Source organism: Bradysia coprophila (assembly GCF_014529535.1).
Source record: "Bradysia coprophila strain Holo2 chromosome IV unlocalized genomic scaffold, BU_Bcop_v1 contig_5, whole genome shotgun sequence".
Classification (NCBI taxonomy): domain Eukaryota; kingdom Metazoa; phylum Arthropoda; class Insecta; order Diptera; family Sciaridae; genus Bradysia; species Bradysia coprophila.
This window is the reverse complement of record NW_023503374.1, coordinates 6627640-6644425: the sequence shown is the minus strand read 5'-3', so window position 1 is coordinate 6644425 and position 16786 is coordinate 6627640. Positions and strand designations below refer to the sequence as shown.

Below are 16786 nucleotides of genomic sequence, written 5' to 3'. Positions count from 1 at the left end.
TTTATCATCCGGTTGAATATTCGAGAAATAAAAAAAATTTCAGAGAAAATCAATGTTTTTACCTTCGGCTTAATCGGATGTTTTGTGTCGCTCCATGTATCCTCTGGATTATAGAAATCGTCGCGACCGTAATTTTCAAATCCGCCCATGTGATTCTTATTCAGTTCGTTCAGCATGTCTGCTGTCAATGGCTGTGGAGCTCGTTTTTTCGAGCGTTTCTGTCGGTTGAGCAGCTGGAAAATTCGAGAGGTTTCGTCAGTATCTTGGCAATTCTTTGTTGTGGTCAAATATCGCTGCCCTACCACCGAAACACCAAACACAATGACGAACAACAGGGATGCCATTCCAATGACTATCACAGCAATGGCCCATTGCGGCAAAAATGATGTTTCAGCATATTGAATGGTTGGCAGAATTGGCTTGGGTATAACTGGAATTAAATCAATCGAATTAGCGGACATTATAGCCAACTATAGTTCTCTGATCATACCAATAAAGTCCGTTGAAACCGGATCCAATTTGAATTGACCCAATAGATACGTTTCCTTTATAACCGGCTTGGATGTGGACGACGGCCAATCAATGTCTTCATCGAAATCATCAATTTCCGTTAACGGTTCCACTTTCATGGGAGCTACTTTCAGGGCTTCGTGGAACATTTTCTTCATTTCTATTGTGCTGATATGCTTGTCTTCCGGAACGGATAACTCGACGAAATAGTCAACGAGCACACTGCCCTTGCTATTTAAAAAATTGAACAAAAATGATTTACGATTTGAATGATACACAGACGTTGACGAATCATACCTGAAGCTATCGATGCGAACTTTACGGAACCATTGTTTCAAGTCCCGAGAATTCTCGTATACGTCGTTCAGCTGGAAATTGATAAAAAAGAGGATTCAGCAAATCGAATGTCTGGAGTATCTTCCAAAGACTTACCCGTTTCTCAACTTCTTTCGCCAATGTTTTCCACTCATTGGTATTGTGATCCAATAGCTCTGGCGTCCACTTAACACCATCCACAATTTTTATGGTTCCTGCCATATCACAGTCGGAATGACAATGACCGGGCTGAGTCGGTTTCACCGTTGTGGTCGTTGTAGTTGTTGTTGTCGTCGTTGTTGTGCTGGTTGTTGTTGTTGATGTTGATCCTAGCAATTCGGATATATCGATGGACTGGGCACCTTGTTGTCGAAGTATTTCTTCGATAGAGATTGGTGTTGTTGGCGGGGATGGCCACCCAGTAAATTCGGTCGTAGCTCTGTGAAAATCAAATGTTCAATCAAATCACGCCTGTCCTAACTTAGAAACCATTATAATGAATTACCTTGTCGGAAAACCTTTCCTAATTGTAACTTCCGTTTGTTCAGGTCCCTCGGCGTGTCCGTGTCCGTGTCCGGATCCCGATCCTGCAGGCTTCTGCGTTGTAGTTCTGGGAGTCGGTCGCTTTCCTAGACTTTTTGGGAAAACCACCTTAAAACTGGATGAAGTCTTTGTTGTTGGCTTGATGGTTGTAGACGCTTCTTCAGGCTTAAATCCTGGTGGAAGTAATGCAGACACGTCGGCAAATTTGATTTTGCTCAAAATGCTATCCGCGTCCGGATCTGCATTGGTGCCGTCATCGCTGAACTTATGAATTTTCGGCAAATCAGGCTTCTTTTCGGGCGTTGGTTCTTTGTAACCGGGTGGAAGAAGTTTACTGAGAACATCATCGGCGATTGGGATTACAGCTGGCGCAACGCTTTCACCTGGAGGTGGCTTGTATCCTGGTGGAAGAAATTTGCTGATATCGTCTGGCACGGGGATGAATGCAGACGGTTTTTTGGTTGCAGATTCTTCTTTAGGAGGTTTGTAGCCTGGCGGAAGGAATTTACTCAAGTCAACAGCGTCTTTAACTGTAGCTGGCATTTTCGGCGTTGTTGTTCTCAATTTATATCCGGGCGGAAGGAATTTGTCGATGCTCTCCGTCACAGTCACAAATGGCGACTTTGTGGTCTTCTTGGAAGTATCCTCATTGTCCAATTTGATTTTTGAAATGAGTTCCGACAATTTGGTTTTGTTCGTTAGTAATATTGGTTCTGGCGTTGCATTTAATTTGTAATCTTTTGGCAATAGAGCAGCCAAAGCCAAATCTTGTTCGTTGGGATTGCTTTTGAAGGATCGTGAAACATTGTTTGAACGTCCTTGTTCGTCTAATATCGAGCGAGCTGTAGTCGAAGTGGTCGTAGTGATTTTCTTATTGCGATAACTATTGCTCCTAGGCTTAAATTCAAATGGAAGCAAACCCGCCGTTAAATCATCCATTGGCAGTGATTCGAATGAAATTTTCTGATCTGGCGCTTTGGTGGTGGTGGTAGTTGTTGTAGTGGTTGCTCTCGTTGTCGTTGTTCTTACTGTCGATGTTCTCGGACTGAATTTTCGGATAACTACTGGTAGTGAAGTAGTTGTAATGTCGGCTTGCATTTCGTTTAAAATTGGATATTTGCCCGAAAGTAATCCACTCGATAACTCGGATTGAACTGTAAACACACAATTTGTATTTCGATTGGACGGTTAAGAAAAAGGACATTTGTGATGACTTACCTCTATCAAGTTTGTCAATAATACTTTCGGTGGAATGCGAAACATTCGATGCGTGATCAGTTGCCGAACCGGATACATGTGTGGACGATACGGTTGGATAGTTTTCAGCTTCTGTAGTTGTTTCTATATCGAAAATGCTTTCGATACTCGGAATCGTCGTGACATCTTCATCGAGTGTATACTCCGACTCCACGTCTTCTTTGATAGCTTCATCTAGTTCGGATAAAATCTGCTTCTTTTCCTCTTGCTCAACCTGTGGAAATGGCAAAAATCTAGCTCCTGACACACTTCTGCTTGTCTGCACTGATGCCACAACAACCCAGCTTTCGGTTGAATTGGTTACATTTTCCATGTCTGGAGTGCTAGTTCGGAGTTCGGTTTCTTCATTTGAATATTCGAAGTTTTCGTCGGGATTCGATGTTGAACCATTTATGACACTTTTCGTTGTTACGACTGATACAACCGCTTCACCAACGACTTCGTCTTTTTTAGTATCGTTTGTGTTCACCTCGTCAGACATTAAAACATCGTCAAGAACTGATTCTCGGCTTGAATTTGTCAACGTAACTGGTGTAGCATTAACAGCCTGATCTTCGTAGTCGAGGTACTCGTACTCATATTCGTATCCCTGATCAGTTGCATCCTTAGCAACAGCTCGAGTGGGGTCAACCACATCTTCCTCGTCTTGTTCTTCTTCGTTGTTACCAGCATTTCCGGGTAGATAGAAATTTGAGTGAAGTATTACCGGACCATCCTCTTTAATTTCTTCCTTTTCTACAGGGTTTTCTGTAGATTCAACATTTCTTTTCTGTTCCGTGTCTTCTTTCTTATCTTCTTCCCTTTCATCACCATTTTTGTTGGCTGTCTCAATCTCATCAACTAACTGAGCATTTTGTCTTACAAAACCGGCAGAATTAACCGCTGAATCGTTGGGACTCTGACGGACAGGTTCTCTGACGTTTTCCTTGTCACTATCGTAATAATAGTCGTCTATGTCGTCCAATATATCCTTCATATTGTCATCTTCAAGTTCGTCTTCATTCTTCTTGTTGGTGGTAACACTAGCAGTATCAAACGATTGTTTCACATTGTTCGTTGTAATGCTGACACCTCGTTCCTTATTACCATATAACGGCTGTCTGGGCAGATTTTGCAAACCATGGGCATTGATAACTTGCGCTTGGGCTACTGGTACCTGGCTAGCCACAGTCGTTGAACGCCATGGATTGAATCTCACTTTGCGTGTAGTGCTTGCAGAAACTGCCGCCGGTGTTGTACTATATTCGACTGGTTGAAAACGATTTCTACTCCTAAGTGATGATTCGTGACTAGTTACGTACTCATTCGGTTTCTTGCTGTTTGGTTGGTTGCGATAAAATTTATTGTTTTGCTGTTCGCCGTTCGAAGACGTTTGAATAGCTTGCTGTGGAACAGACACTGTAGGTATGAATCCGGTCTGTTGGACATTTTTGTGGCTAGCAAATTGACGTGATCGCTGCGATTGAGGCAGACCAAATAATTGCTTTTCGGTTATCGATTCCGGTTGCTGTGGGTCATATAGAAAGAATTTTCTGTTAGAAATTTACGATTGTAGTTAAGGGACTTAATACAGAAACTACCAGTCAATTGATTGTCTCTTTACGACAGAAAAACAAACAGGTTGAACCTTAATTAATGGCTATCCATTACGGCATTTACCAAAGAGACGCATCATACGTGATAACAACGCTAATGTGTCTGAAGGTCGCGCGATCATTTATTAAGAGATTTCAGTGAACAAATGATGTCTCATCAAAAAAGAAGAAAAAAAAAACAAAAATAAAAACAAATCTACCTTGGACGCTGGAAGAGATACATAAAATTAATCTGAACAAAACAAACTTGTTTAAAAAATCGTTTTCATAAAATCACGAACTTCATTATTTATTCACGTTGGACATACCAGCCTGCCGAACATATATGTTAAATTGCAATTTGTATCTTGAGTCTTGTGGTATTGTTAAAATATGCTTCAGATTCGTGACACTGCTTTTGACCTGTGTTAATCGAGTGGAACATAACCGAGAAGATTTATGTTCGTTAGATTGAACGAGCACCTTCAGACAGCTCTAGCGACAAGTCAATTTATGGGGTTTGACAAAGAACACTCCATGGGTTTGCATAAATAGAACAAGATTCGAATCAGGTAAAGAATAATGAAGAACGGATACTTTGATACTTGCTGTACAGTGAAAGTTCTTGCGATAAGTTGCCTTAACATTAGCATAGTTGTTTTGCCTCAGCTCAAATACAATTATAAAATGTTGTGTCAATAGCTTAAACGCCTGAAAACTATGGTGGTTTCTATGATCCAATGGGGATAATCTAAAAGGCTTTCTGCGTTTTCCGATGCCCTTCCCATGTAGTTTTTCCTATTACATGGACTGTCCTCTCTGGGCGGTGGGAATAATCATCTCATTCATACCACCTACCACCCGGACAACATAAAAATTATGTCTAATAATACTTTTAGGCTTTACGCTCTTAGAGCTGCTACCCTTAATTATGTAATTTAGCTTTACTGACTGCTACGTTATCTGATACAGATCAACATCGACGAAAGTAATGAACTCTGGTCAATTTGGTCCTTATGTAGAAAGGTTAATGTTTAAATCATTGAAGTAATAGATTTTGTAAAAAACGAGCCATCAGAACAGTCGGAGCGTTTGCTGCGACTGAGCCCCGTACAAACCCGTATATCTATTGCGTACGTGACCCTAGTGCGTCTGTCACCCTACTTTGACCGTAAGCCTATTGCGCCGGTTAATGTAGTTAAAGTAAAATTATTATGTAATATGTACATCTTACAAATTGCGCATAGCGCAATTACGAAGCCCCGTACGACGTTCCTTTCAAATGAAACAACAATTTCCAATCGCCCTAAAATTTTATTTTTTTGAAGGGCCTAGTATCGGCCTCAGTCCGAAGACCCAAATTTAAATTTTTTTCAACTACATTCTATTCGGCCTTTGATTACCTTCCAAATGAAACAAAAATTACGAAAAACGGATGAAATTTGCTCGAGTTATATGTAAAATACACATAGGGCCCTAGTAGTGGCCTTAGTCCAAGGACCCAAATTTAATTTTTTTTCAACAACATTCTATTCGGCCTTTGATTACCTTCCAAATGAAACAAAAATTACGAAAAACTGATGAAATTTACTCGAGTTATATGTGAAATACACATAGGGCCCTAGTAGCGGCCTTAGGCCAAGGACCCAAATTTAATTTTTTTTCAACAACATTCTATTCGGCATTCGATTACCTTCCAAATCAAACAAAAATTACGATAAACGAATGAAATTTACTCGAGTTCTATGTAAAATACACATAGGGCCCAAGTAGCATTTCACTTCTAAGGCCCTAACTCACGGTCCACTCACCCGATTTAAAATCCTGGATTGGTATTGACAATACCTATCATTTGCCGTGTCATTTACATTTCCATCGTTTATTTTGCCATAAATATCACCAAAAGACCTTAAATCACTTAGGTGGCCCTAACTCACGAAGGGCCGACCCGAATATGCCCATCTTCGAACTTAGCCTCACTATTTCGACTATCTTTCAGGGAAAAAAAATTTTTTGAAATCGGATTTGATTTACTCAAGATATCGACGTGACAGACGGACAGACGGACAGACGACAGACGGACAGACGGACAGACGGACAGACACAATTTTTATTGCAGATTCGTCATCTATGAACATAGGCAAACACTTTGCCCTTACCGTCTGCTTCGAATTCCATCAATTACACACGGCATCGTAATCCTATAAGCTCCTTTGTACTTCGTACGGGGCTAAAAACCGAAAATATATAGAACAAAAGAAGTACCAGATGGAGTAAGTTTAGTGTTGATGTAATTAACCGACTGATATTCTTACCACTTGTTTAGAGTAGATATAAAATGAAGTCAAGGAACTTCAAAAGTTTAGCTTTTTGAAATCGGTTAAGAGTTGTCCGAATAAAGTTGCTAATCAACAGATCTAATTCTAAAACACGGCGACTTAAAGAACCATGGTTCAGAAATATTGGGAATATTTCTTTGTACGAAATTGGGCATTTATCGCTGGGACAACAAAATATTTTCTTTCGTTAGCAGCTAATTAGCAGGCAATTATGTGCAACTAAAAAACTTTTGCATATTTTTTACATGAAATACAGTAAGTAACTACACCATTCACCTACAATCGCATTTGATGTAATAGTTGAAATTCCAGTTTCAAACACAAGAATTACGTAAAACGTGAGCTCAAACCTATGAAACGCTAATAACTATAGCAATTTCTGACTGACATTTTCCGTAAATACTTTAGATCGAGCGTAAAAACCACAATGGTTGAAGAAACACTCACCGAAGACACGGAAGATATTATGTGTCGGATTTGTTAATATTATAATTATAAATTAATATCGATAATTACAATTGAGCCCTCAATCAATCTCGCGAGCTAATTTCAAAATTTATTGAAAAAAGAATTACAATCACTTTCCGTGACCGTTGTAAATTAAAATGTACGCGCAATTTAATTTTGAGAAATGATAATGCGCTCGACTAATACCACACTCAACATCAGTCTGAATGAATTTCATTTCATTTTTATGCTAATTAATTGGTTTAGCTTGAAGACGAGTTAAAATATTTATGGTGCCTTCTCCGCGACGTGGCTTATCCATTTCAATAAAAATATGAACACGGAACAAATATGCGAAGCAAATGCTAGAAAGCAGCTTCGGTGGTTAATTCACATAAATTTTTGTTTCATTATTAAAATGAAGCTAGTGACTATGAACGTATAATGGCCTTATTTATTACATTGTTATTGCGAATGAATGATATGCAAAATAACAAACAGCCAAGAAAAACATTGCTCTCGTAAAATATATATATTTCAGTGCGTTTTAATGTTTGAACGCAGAGGGATATAATAGGAAACATTACGGTACGTACCACTGCAGATTATATGCCAGTGCAGTGGCAATTCACCATCGTTTATTAGGACATGAATCAAATGAATTAATCGTAAATTGAATCAAGAAAAGGAAAAAATAATTTACACAAATTGGTCACAGTATGGCTTGGCTACTTTATGACCAATTAAGGTACAATGATACATTTTAACGATTTAAATAACAATAACAATGCCAAGTTTTCAGAAAAACGTTTAGCGATTCTTTTTTTCTTCCTTCTTTTCGCCTCGGCATTATACCAAGAAAATGTGTGCACATGGGACAATATCATCAATTGAGATGGTTACGATCCTGAACTAATACAGCGATGATAGAGTGGAAATTGCGAAAGAAGAATACGTGATAGCGCTTTCAGCAGAGCTTATAAAAATACTGTACGTAAAAGGTGCAGTGAGCATAGCATTTCAATGAGAAATATAAGAATTTATGCAGTCGCATTCAATTGCAATTTGTTATGCACACATTTTGAGAATGCTTTATTGGTTTGAATTTCTAGTGGAATTAATGTTGTTGTCTAGATCGTAGTTCTCAAATTAACTTTAAAGATTTATGTTGGTGTATGATATTTGCATACACATCTTGTTGGTATATAATGGTCACATAAATTAAAGGGTTTATCATGTATACTTTACAAAAATGCTGGTTAAATACTTAAGAGTTTACTGCGTTCAAAAACAATGTTTGAAATCGTAAATATTTCTATAATTCCTAAGCGTGTAGATTGCGTTCCATGAAGTATTTCTGTAAGCACTTCAAATTTATTATGATTTAGGTTCCAGATTAAAATGGCTCAAGGCGAAACTGAATTAAGTTGTGATTATTAGCAGAAATGCTGGAGAATTAATGTACAAAGCTCAGCAATAAACACAACAGCGCTGTGTGGTTTTATTTAGCATGAGTGACTGATGTTATGACTAAATTGGATGCTAACTGACACTATGGAATTTCAAATTTAGTTTAATAAATAGAATGATGACGACTAAAAGGCACACCAATCACAAATTCAAGGTATTTTGAAGAAGAAAAAAAAATCCCACAGCACACAAGCTCCGATACAGTTGAATTTCTTGTTAAAATTGATTTAATTTTTGGAAATGCAGTCTGGTAAATGATTTTGAAAATCAATTACCAAACCAGATATATACCAAAGTCGAATTCATAAAAAGCCGCCAAAGCAGATCAATTAAACATCGAATGTGAATTTATATAAAACTCGTATCCAAGGTACTGTTGAGTCGTTTACATCATTTGTATTTGCTAGTGGACATGATCAATGAACATTGTTTAGAGTATTTTGTCAGATCCCATGGGACACTGCAGATTATCGAAAAGCTAAATCTGATTCCATAAACAGTCAATCACATCTCAAAGTGTCTTCGTATGCTAAATTTCTTGCTTTTCTTCATAAGTTCGCTGCGAAGAAATTAGAAAAGTTGGAGACTGTTACTGTCAGGTGTGATTGTGTATCCGCTTTCTAGGGTTTTCCCCTCTGGAAGGTATTTGGAATTTTAGATACGAAAAATCGAAGATGTAACGATCTTTTGAGTCCTATACTAAATGAAAGCTGAAAATATTTTCCCTCGATAGACGATCGGTGTTTTCTCCTATAAAAATCGAGCTGGTCATCGACCTTCATATTTTCCTCTTTATTTCACCGTCCAACGAGCTATTTCTACATCAATATGGTTATGATTCATTTGACCGGATTGTTATTGGGAATTGTGTTAAAACATCGCTATCGAAGGCAGTAAGACCACCACATCTCCATTATTGAATTATTGAAATGAAAAACTTAAAACTGGAATTGATTAGAATATAGAAATAGAATTTTTATTTAAATCTCGAGAATAATGTCAGGTGGGATTACGTTTTTTGGCGTAGGCTGGCTTATCCATTAGTAATTACAAGTAACAATATTTATTGTTTGAGTATTGAGGAAAAAAAACCAACCAACCGACTAACTATGCCAATGCTGTTTTACATAGAAGTGGCCGGAATAAAACGAAATGCAAAGTAAGGTAGGACGTATCGCAAAATGTATTATTAATTTTAACTTCCACGTTAATAGAGGCATACTCATAAATTTTCAATTTGGAAAAACATAAGTACAGCCAAAGCGAAAAATTACATTCATTTCGTATATCATTCGTGCGCTCTGGCATATATTTTATTTAACCAGCAATTTCATCAAACCTCTACTATGCGATAAGAAGCCTGAAAGGCATAATCGATCTTCGAATGCTGTAATTGAAACTCCTCGTAAATTCATAACAATTTTCCTTTCTATTTCTAGGTTTTCGTTGAACTATTACTGTTATTGTTTTCGATTTTGCGTCGGTGGTAATTTCGATGGTATAATATACAACAAATGTTTTGATGAATTATGCATTCAATCATGACTTTGCTTTATGGAATTTTATTTTATTCGTTTTGTTAGTCTTTTATTAAAAAAAACATTCAACAAAAATCCGATTGAAATTTTGCTTCGATTTTACGAAATCAATCGAGTGTTACACTACATGCGTCTTATGTGAAACTTCCATTCTTAGACTAAGACGAGTAGTTAAGCCTGCAGTAGATATCCTTAGTGATTGTCCGCTTTACCCCAACCTCTGGTAATACCTTAGGATTGTGGTAACTCGTCAACACTCGCCAACACTCGACAACATATCAATTCATCACAGTATGCCAATCAAATGATTCCAGACATAGTAGACATTGTATCCCCTATATATACGGTGTATTTGTTAGACTAAGATTCATTCAAATATATGGATTCAAACTGAAAGCATCTTGCCTTTTCGTTCCCCATATAATTGGTGACCCCGACTCTGAATACAAAGTCAATATCAAGCTATACGCTTCGATATATTAATTGCTAACAAGCAACTGTTTAAAATAAATTGTTAGCAATAACAAGAATAAATTCGATTGAGTTCTACCGTCCAAATAATTAAATTTATTTGTGAGAACAAAATCAATAAACGCAAAGTTTCCTTTGTCTCATCTAAAAAATATTTTGCAAAATAAAATTTTTTGCATAATCTACGATGAGTGATACAGAAGAAATTATAGTTGAACAACCCGCCAATGAAACAGACGGCGCAAGAAATGTTGTTCATGCCAATAACAACGACGGCACAATTCGATCTGTCCAGTTAAAATTACCACCTTTCTGGAAAGCAAAACCAGAAATATGGTTTATGCAGATCAAAGCTCAATTTGCGACAAATGCTATAAGAGCCGACACATCCAAATACAATCATCTGGTTGGAAAATTAGACACCGATATCCTTGACAAAGTCAGTGATATTGTAATGAACCCACCAGACAATGATAAGTATTTAACTCTTAAAAATCGGTTGATCAAAGAATTTTCAGTCTCTGACCGTAAAAAACTAAAACATCTTTTCGACAATAATTCAATTAATGAAGCGTGCAAACCTTCAGAATTATTACGAAAAATGAAAGACAACACTTGTAACAAAGTCTCCGATGACTTATTACAAGAATTATGGTTTAACCGACTACCACAAAACATCCAAAGCATTTTGTCGTATAGTTCCGAACCATTGGAACAACTAAGTCTCATGGCCGACAAAATTTACGAAACCATGGATTTAGATAAAATACAGACTTTTACCAAACAACAACCAGTCAATGACTGCGATCTAGCACAACAGTTCTGCAAACTGGAAGACAAAATTGATTCTTTACAAAAAGAAATCAATAAGTCTAACTCCCGCATCAGATCTGATTCGCGAAATCGTAATAAGTCTAAATCTCCTAACCGAGATAAACAATCTCCTAGCGGATTTTGTAAAAGTCATTTAGACTACGGTAAACGGTCGTGGCGTTGTACACCACCTTGTTCTTATCCAGACAAGAGCAATATAAAAAAACGCAACCCAAAAAACTAAACAGCCAGTCAAACCAAGCGCAATTTGACGAAGGCAAAGACATAAGTCGCTTATACATTCAAGAAAAGAATACTGGAAATACTTTCTTAATTGACACTGGTGCCGACATATCAGTCATTCCACCAAGTTATAAAGAAAGAAGCCATGCTCCATGTCAATTCCAACTTCATGCAGCTAATGGTACTCCTATTAAGACTTATGGGAGCAAATCGGTCACTATTAATTTAGGCCTAAAAAGAAATATAAGATGGATTTTTATAATTGCAGACGTGCAACAACCCATCATTGGAGCTGACCTACTCCAAAAATTCGACTTACTCGTCGATATTAAAAACAACAGACTAATTGACAGTAAAACTTCAATTTCTTCTATCGGAACAACCGTTGGTACACGAAAAAATAAAAATTCGATTAAAACCATATCGAACATTTCAGTTTACTATCAATTAGTCAACGAATTTCCAGATATTCTTGACTTGACAAAATTTAAATCAAAAGTGAAAAAGCACAATGTTAAACATCACATCGTTACCAAATGTGCCCCACTTTTTGCAAAAGCTCGAAGATTACATCCCTCTAAGCTTCCAATAGCTAAAAAAGAAATCGACGATATGCTTAAACTCGGTATATGTCGCCCCTCAGACAGCCCCTGGGCAACACCATTACTGATAAAAGAAAAACCATCAGGTGGTTTTAGACCATGTGGCGATTACCGACGTTTAAATGCTGCAACGCAACCAGATCGATATCCAGTTCCAAACATCCAAGAATTTAACTATTTCTTGCATGGAAAAAAGATCTTCAGCGTTGTCGATTTAGTCAGAGCTTATAACCAAATACCCGTTCACGAAGACGACATACAAAAGACGGCAATCATAACACCGTTTGGTTTATTTGAATTTCCATTCATGACTTTCGGTCTATGCAATGCCGGTCAGACGTTCCAACGTTTTATGAACGAAGTCCTCAAAGAATTAGACTTCTGTTTCGTCTACCTTGACGATATTCTAATTGCTTCCGAAAATGAAGAAGAACACAAAAAACATCTCAAAATACTTTTTGCTCGCCTCAACGACTACGGCGTAGTTATTAACTTGCAAAAATGTGTTTTCGGACAAAAAGAAGTCAAATTCCTCGGATTTCTAATAAATGAACACGGAACAAAACCTCTCGACAACCGAGTTAAATCAATATTAGACTTTCCCTTACCGGATACAGTCACCAAGCTCAAACGATTTCTCGGTATGATCAATTTTTTCCGTCGCTTCATGCCACACGCCGCAGAAACACAACTACCATTGTTTTCTTGCATGAAAGGCAACATAAAGAACGATAAAACACCTATCACCTGGACTGTGACCATGATAGAAGCTTTCAACAAATGTAAATCAGATTTAGCAAACGCAACTTTGCTAGCGCACCCTAAAACTGACGCACCTATCGGTTTACATGTCGATGCTTCCGATTATGCACTTGGAGGTGTAGTTGTTCAGTTTGTCAATAATAAATGGCAACCTTTATCATTTTATTCACAAAAATTAAATACTGCACAGCTTAAGTATTCAACTTATGATAAAGAACTCTTAGCCATCTATGAAGGAATTAAACATTTCCGACAAATTTTAGAAGGAATGGAATTTACGATCTTCACAGATCATAAACCATTAGTTCATGCCTTCACTCAAAAAGCTGACAAAGCAACCCCTCGTCAAATACGACAACTAAACTACATATCTCAGTTTTCAACTGATATTCGACATCTACCTGGAAAGAAAAATGTTGTTGCTGATGCAATGTCTCGAATAGAAACATTGAACATAGTACATTCAATATCACTTGATAGCTCAATTGATTATAAATTACTAGCCGAAGCCCAAACCAGAGATATGACGGTAATCGACAAAGTAAAAAAAGACACGAGTCTTAAAGTTATTAAAACGGACTATCATGGTACAGACATATTTTGTGATATATCAACTGGAAACTTGAGACCGATTGTTCCTCCTGATTTTCGCAAAATTGTTTTTGACAAAGTCCATAACTTTGCTCATCCAGGAATCAAAGCTTCTACAACTACGATAAAAAAAGATTTCGTTTGGCCAACTATGATCAAAGACATTCGAAATTATTGTAAAAGCTGTATTCCTATATTAATTATGAACTCTATGATAAAGTTCCACCATCTTTAGATGGAAAACACCTTAATGACTTCCTATTGAAACAGGGAAATTTTCCTGATAGTGGAAGTATAAGACCAGGAAGCTGGAAACGAAAAATCCTTGATCTGAGTTTGAGCTTCTCTGGAAGTAGCCTTAAATATATCAATCTACACTGAGCAGCCAGATATGTTGCTTGATTTACATATTCTAATTGTAATATCGACAGAATGACTGCACAAGATTTACCTGTTGTCGAATGTTGCTCGCATACGGATCAATAAGTTGTTGTGTTGGCTGTTGTTGTTGTTGAGATGTTTCTCGGTAAACATTTCGGTCTTGTTGATATCCAGATGATGGTCTAGGTGGAGGCCGCGCATATAAACCATTGTTCGACGGTGTTTGTATGGTAAACGGCCTTGGTGATATTTCGTAATAATCGGCTTGTCGTGGAGCCTGATGTATAAAGGTTTTCGTTAAGACATTTTGTGTATCAAATCAAGTAAACAAATCTTTAAGAAATACGAAAACGTAATTATATTCAAAGTTGGATTATTATGTATCAACTTAAACGTATAAAAAATGGTTTGCTTATACATATAAGCATATATGAGTGGCATGCGTTGTGGTTTATATGGATTATATTATTGCAATAATACCTACATAAGATTTACAAAACTGGAAATTATTCGTTTGGTAATATTGAGTACATTGATGATGGCTGTTGCTAATGAAGTCTTACCGACTTAAAAATAATTTATTTTTACAACAATGAGTTCCATTCAACCATGATTTACTTTAATAACAACTTGTAAAAGTGTAATTTAGACTTCCGTAAAATTTTTAAAGTTTTTTTTCGGTTTATGCTTTTCGTTCGAGTTGATGCAGTTACTTTATGAGTTTTTGGATTTTGTTTTTGTTTTGACTAACAACTTCTTCTACCAACAAGTCAAAGACTTCCTAAGACTTTGAACCTGAATTCGAAATTTGAATTTATTTATGAGTTTGATAAAGAAGATATTCGAATTATGATTAAACTAAATAGAATAACTTTCGGAAATTGACAAACACTCTTAGGAAAAACCTATTCCGGAAACTAATTCCGACGTTTCTTGAAATGTCTTAAAATATTTTTGAAAGACAAGATCAGTCTCTAAACGGATTGCTATTCATCTGTTACCGACGACAACTATCAAAATGAACGATGAGTTCAATCTAGTATCATTATATAGCAGAGTAATGTATGTTAAAACTAATGAAGTACAAGATTTTGAATTGAATCAAAACAATTGTTTAAACAATGCTGAAGCGATAGATTTCCTAGGTGTTTATTTCACCACACTTTTATATTCAAGGTAAGAGTGCCTAAATCGTCGTCACTTTCAAAGAGATTCATTTATTTAAGAATCATGGTAATTTTGTGAAGTTTGTGGTGATTTAAACTGTTCCGAAGAAAAAACTGCTGCAAAATTTGTCAGTGTCTTTGAGTCAGATATAACTATTTTTTCAGATTATTCACTGGCAATATTTGATTCCATATCATTTGCTGTACAAACTTTGTACTACAAAGTCGAATATACTTTTAATAATACATTTTTCTCTTACTATTTCTCTTAATTACGAGAATCCCTATATAGTATACAGTGTCCACCGATGTGCAGAACTTTTCACAAAAAGCAATCATAGTTCCAAATCTTTTCTTTTAATAAATTAAAGCAAAATCTCTTACTTCATTAGTTTAACATACATTTTATACTATATAAGAACACATAGATCAGGTTCATTGCTTATTTTTGACATCACTGTCGCTAACAGATGATGTGTATCCTCAAAGCTCTAGCCTTAGGGGCTGTTCATATATGACGTTACACACAGAATTTTTGACTCCCCCCCCAAAATGACCAACATTTACAAAAATAGAACGGAAATGAACAAGAATAACTTGAAAATGCCCAAAAAAAAAGTCCAACAATTAGTATTTTTGTGAGACCTTCCCCCCTTAGAGTGTGACGTCATATGTGTACAGCCCCTTAGCATCATTCTATTTTCAAAAAAATGGAATAGTATGATTAAATACATAAACCGTACGAAATCGTATAAATCATCGAAACAAAAGCCTAATTAAAGCTTGTAATTACTCGGCTTGTAAGAACCAATGTTAGTTTTCTCACCAAACGATTGAAAATGCAATTAGAAAATATGTGAAGGTCTCGAACTTAATTAAATCGATAGCATGTATCGAATGGCATATTGATATGGTAAAAACAATTGAAAAAAAATGAAACTGTGCAAATTCAAAGAGGTTATTCACCATGAACGCCATTTGATTGTTTTGAGAAAATATTGTTCGGCATTTAATGTCTTGCTGGTGTGTGGATGTGCAAGAAATGAAGAATGAAAAAATTAAAATTGAAATAAACAACAAAAAACAATGAACAATAAAAATGTATAATTTTTGAAATCATGCATCGAACATCGAACCGCATTCCATTTTAAATTAAGGAATTGTAAAATCATGCAATTAAAATTCATTGGTTAATTAACAGTTCTATACACACAGCTACAGCTTGAAAATTAGACAACAGAAAATTTTGCTGGGCTTTCATTTGTAGGAAAAAAAATCAGATTCATCGAACATATCGACGAATAGATATTTATGGGTCTTTAATGATACACTTTTAACGGAATTATAAACGCGTGAATTGAATTCACATTTTCTATTATTACGTTCCGTTTTATTAACATTTGTTATATTTCTCTATTTTCAATTTAAACAAACGCTTAAAATCCATCGAGGCGAGGGGGAAATAACTACATAGAATCGTGTTTCTGTTTCCATTGTTATTTACCAAATGTGCTTATTCATCTACCACATTTTAGTTGCTTATTTTCCTCTCTTTCGGCGACAAAAATATCACCGGTAAAATTTTGGAATCTTCTACTTGATTTGTTTAAAGTTTTTTCAGAATCTTTTACTTCATTATTTGTGAAAAAAAATATTTATATGAAAGAACATTACAGAGCTAAATGCTTTATTTTGTTGTCACTGTCGTTAACAGATGCACCACAAAAATGGCCTGGATCCTGGGTAGGTGTCACCGACTATTTA

The 16786-nt window shown here is 36.3% G+C and overlaps 1 protein-coding gene across 1 annotated transcript in view; it reads right to left on the bottom strand.

Annotated features, from left to right (window-relative positions):
- Nucleotides 1-16786, bottom strand: part of LOC119071875 (serine-rich adhesin for platelets) — a 42374-nt gene that overhangs the window by 401 nt on the left and 25187 nt on the right. Inside the window, exons 3-10 of the mRNA XM_037176950.1 lie at nucleotides 13927-14133; nucleotides 2587-4132; nucleotides 1331-2522; nucleotides 943-1264; nucleotides 808-878; nucleotides 491-741; nucleotides 303-430; nucleotides 63-233 (exon numbers count right to left, since the gene is read on the bottom strand). Of these exons, the coding sequence (XP_037032845.1) occupies nucleotides 63-233; nucleotides 303-430; nucleotides 491-741; nucleotides 808-878; nucleotides 943-1264; nucleotides 1331-2522; nucleotides 2587-4132; nucleotides 13927-14133 (3888 nt within the window). The remainder of the gene's footprint in view (nucleotides 1-62; nucleotides 234-302; nucleotides 431-490; nucleotides 742-807; nucleotides 879-942; nucleotides 1265-1330; nucleotides 2523-2586; nucleotides 4133-13926; nucleotides 14134-16786) is intronic.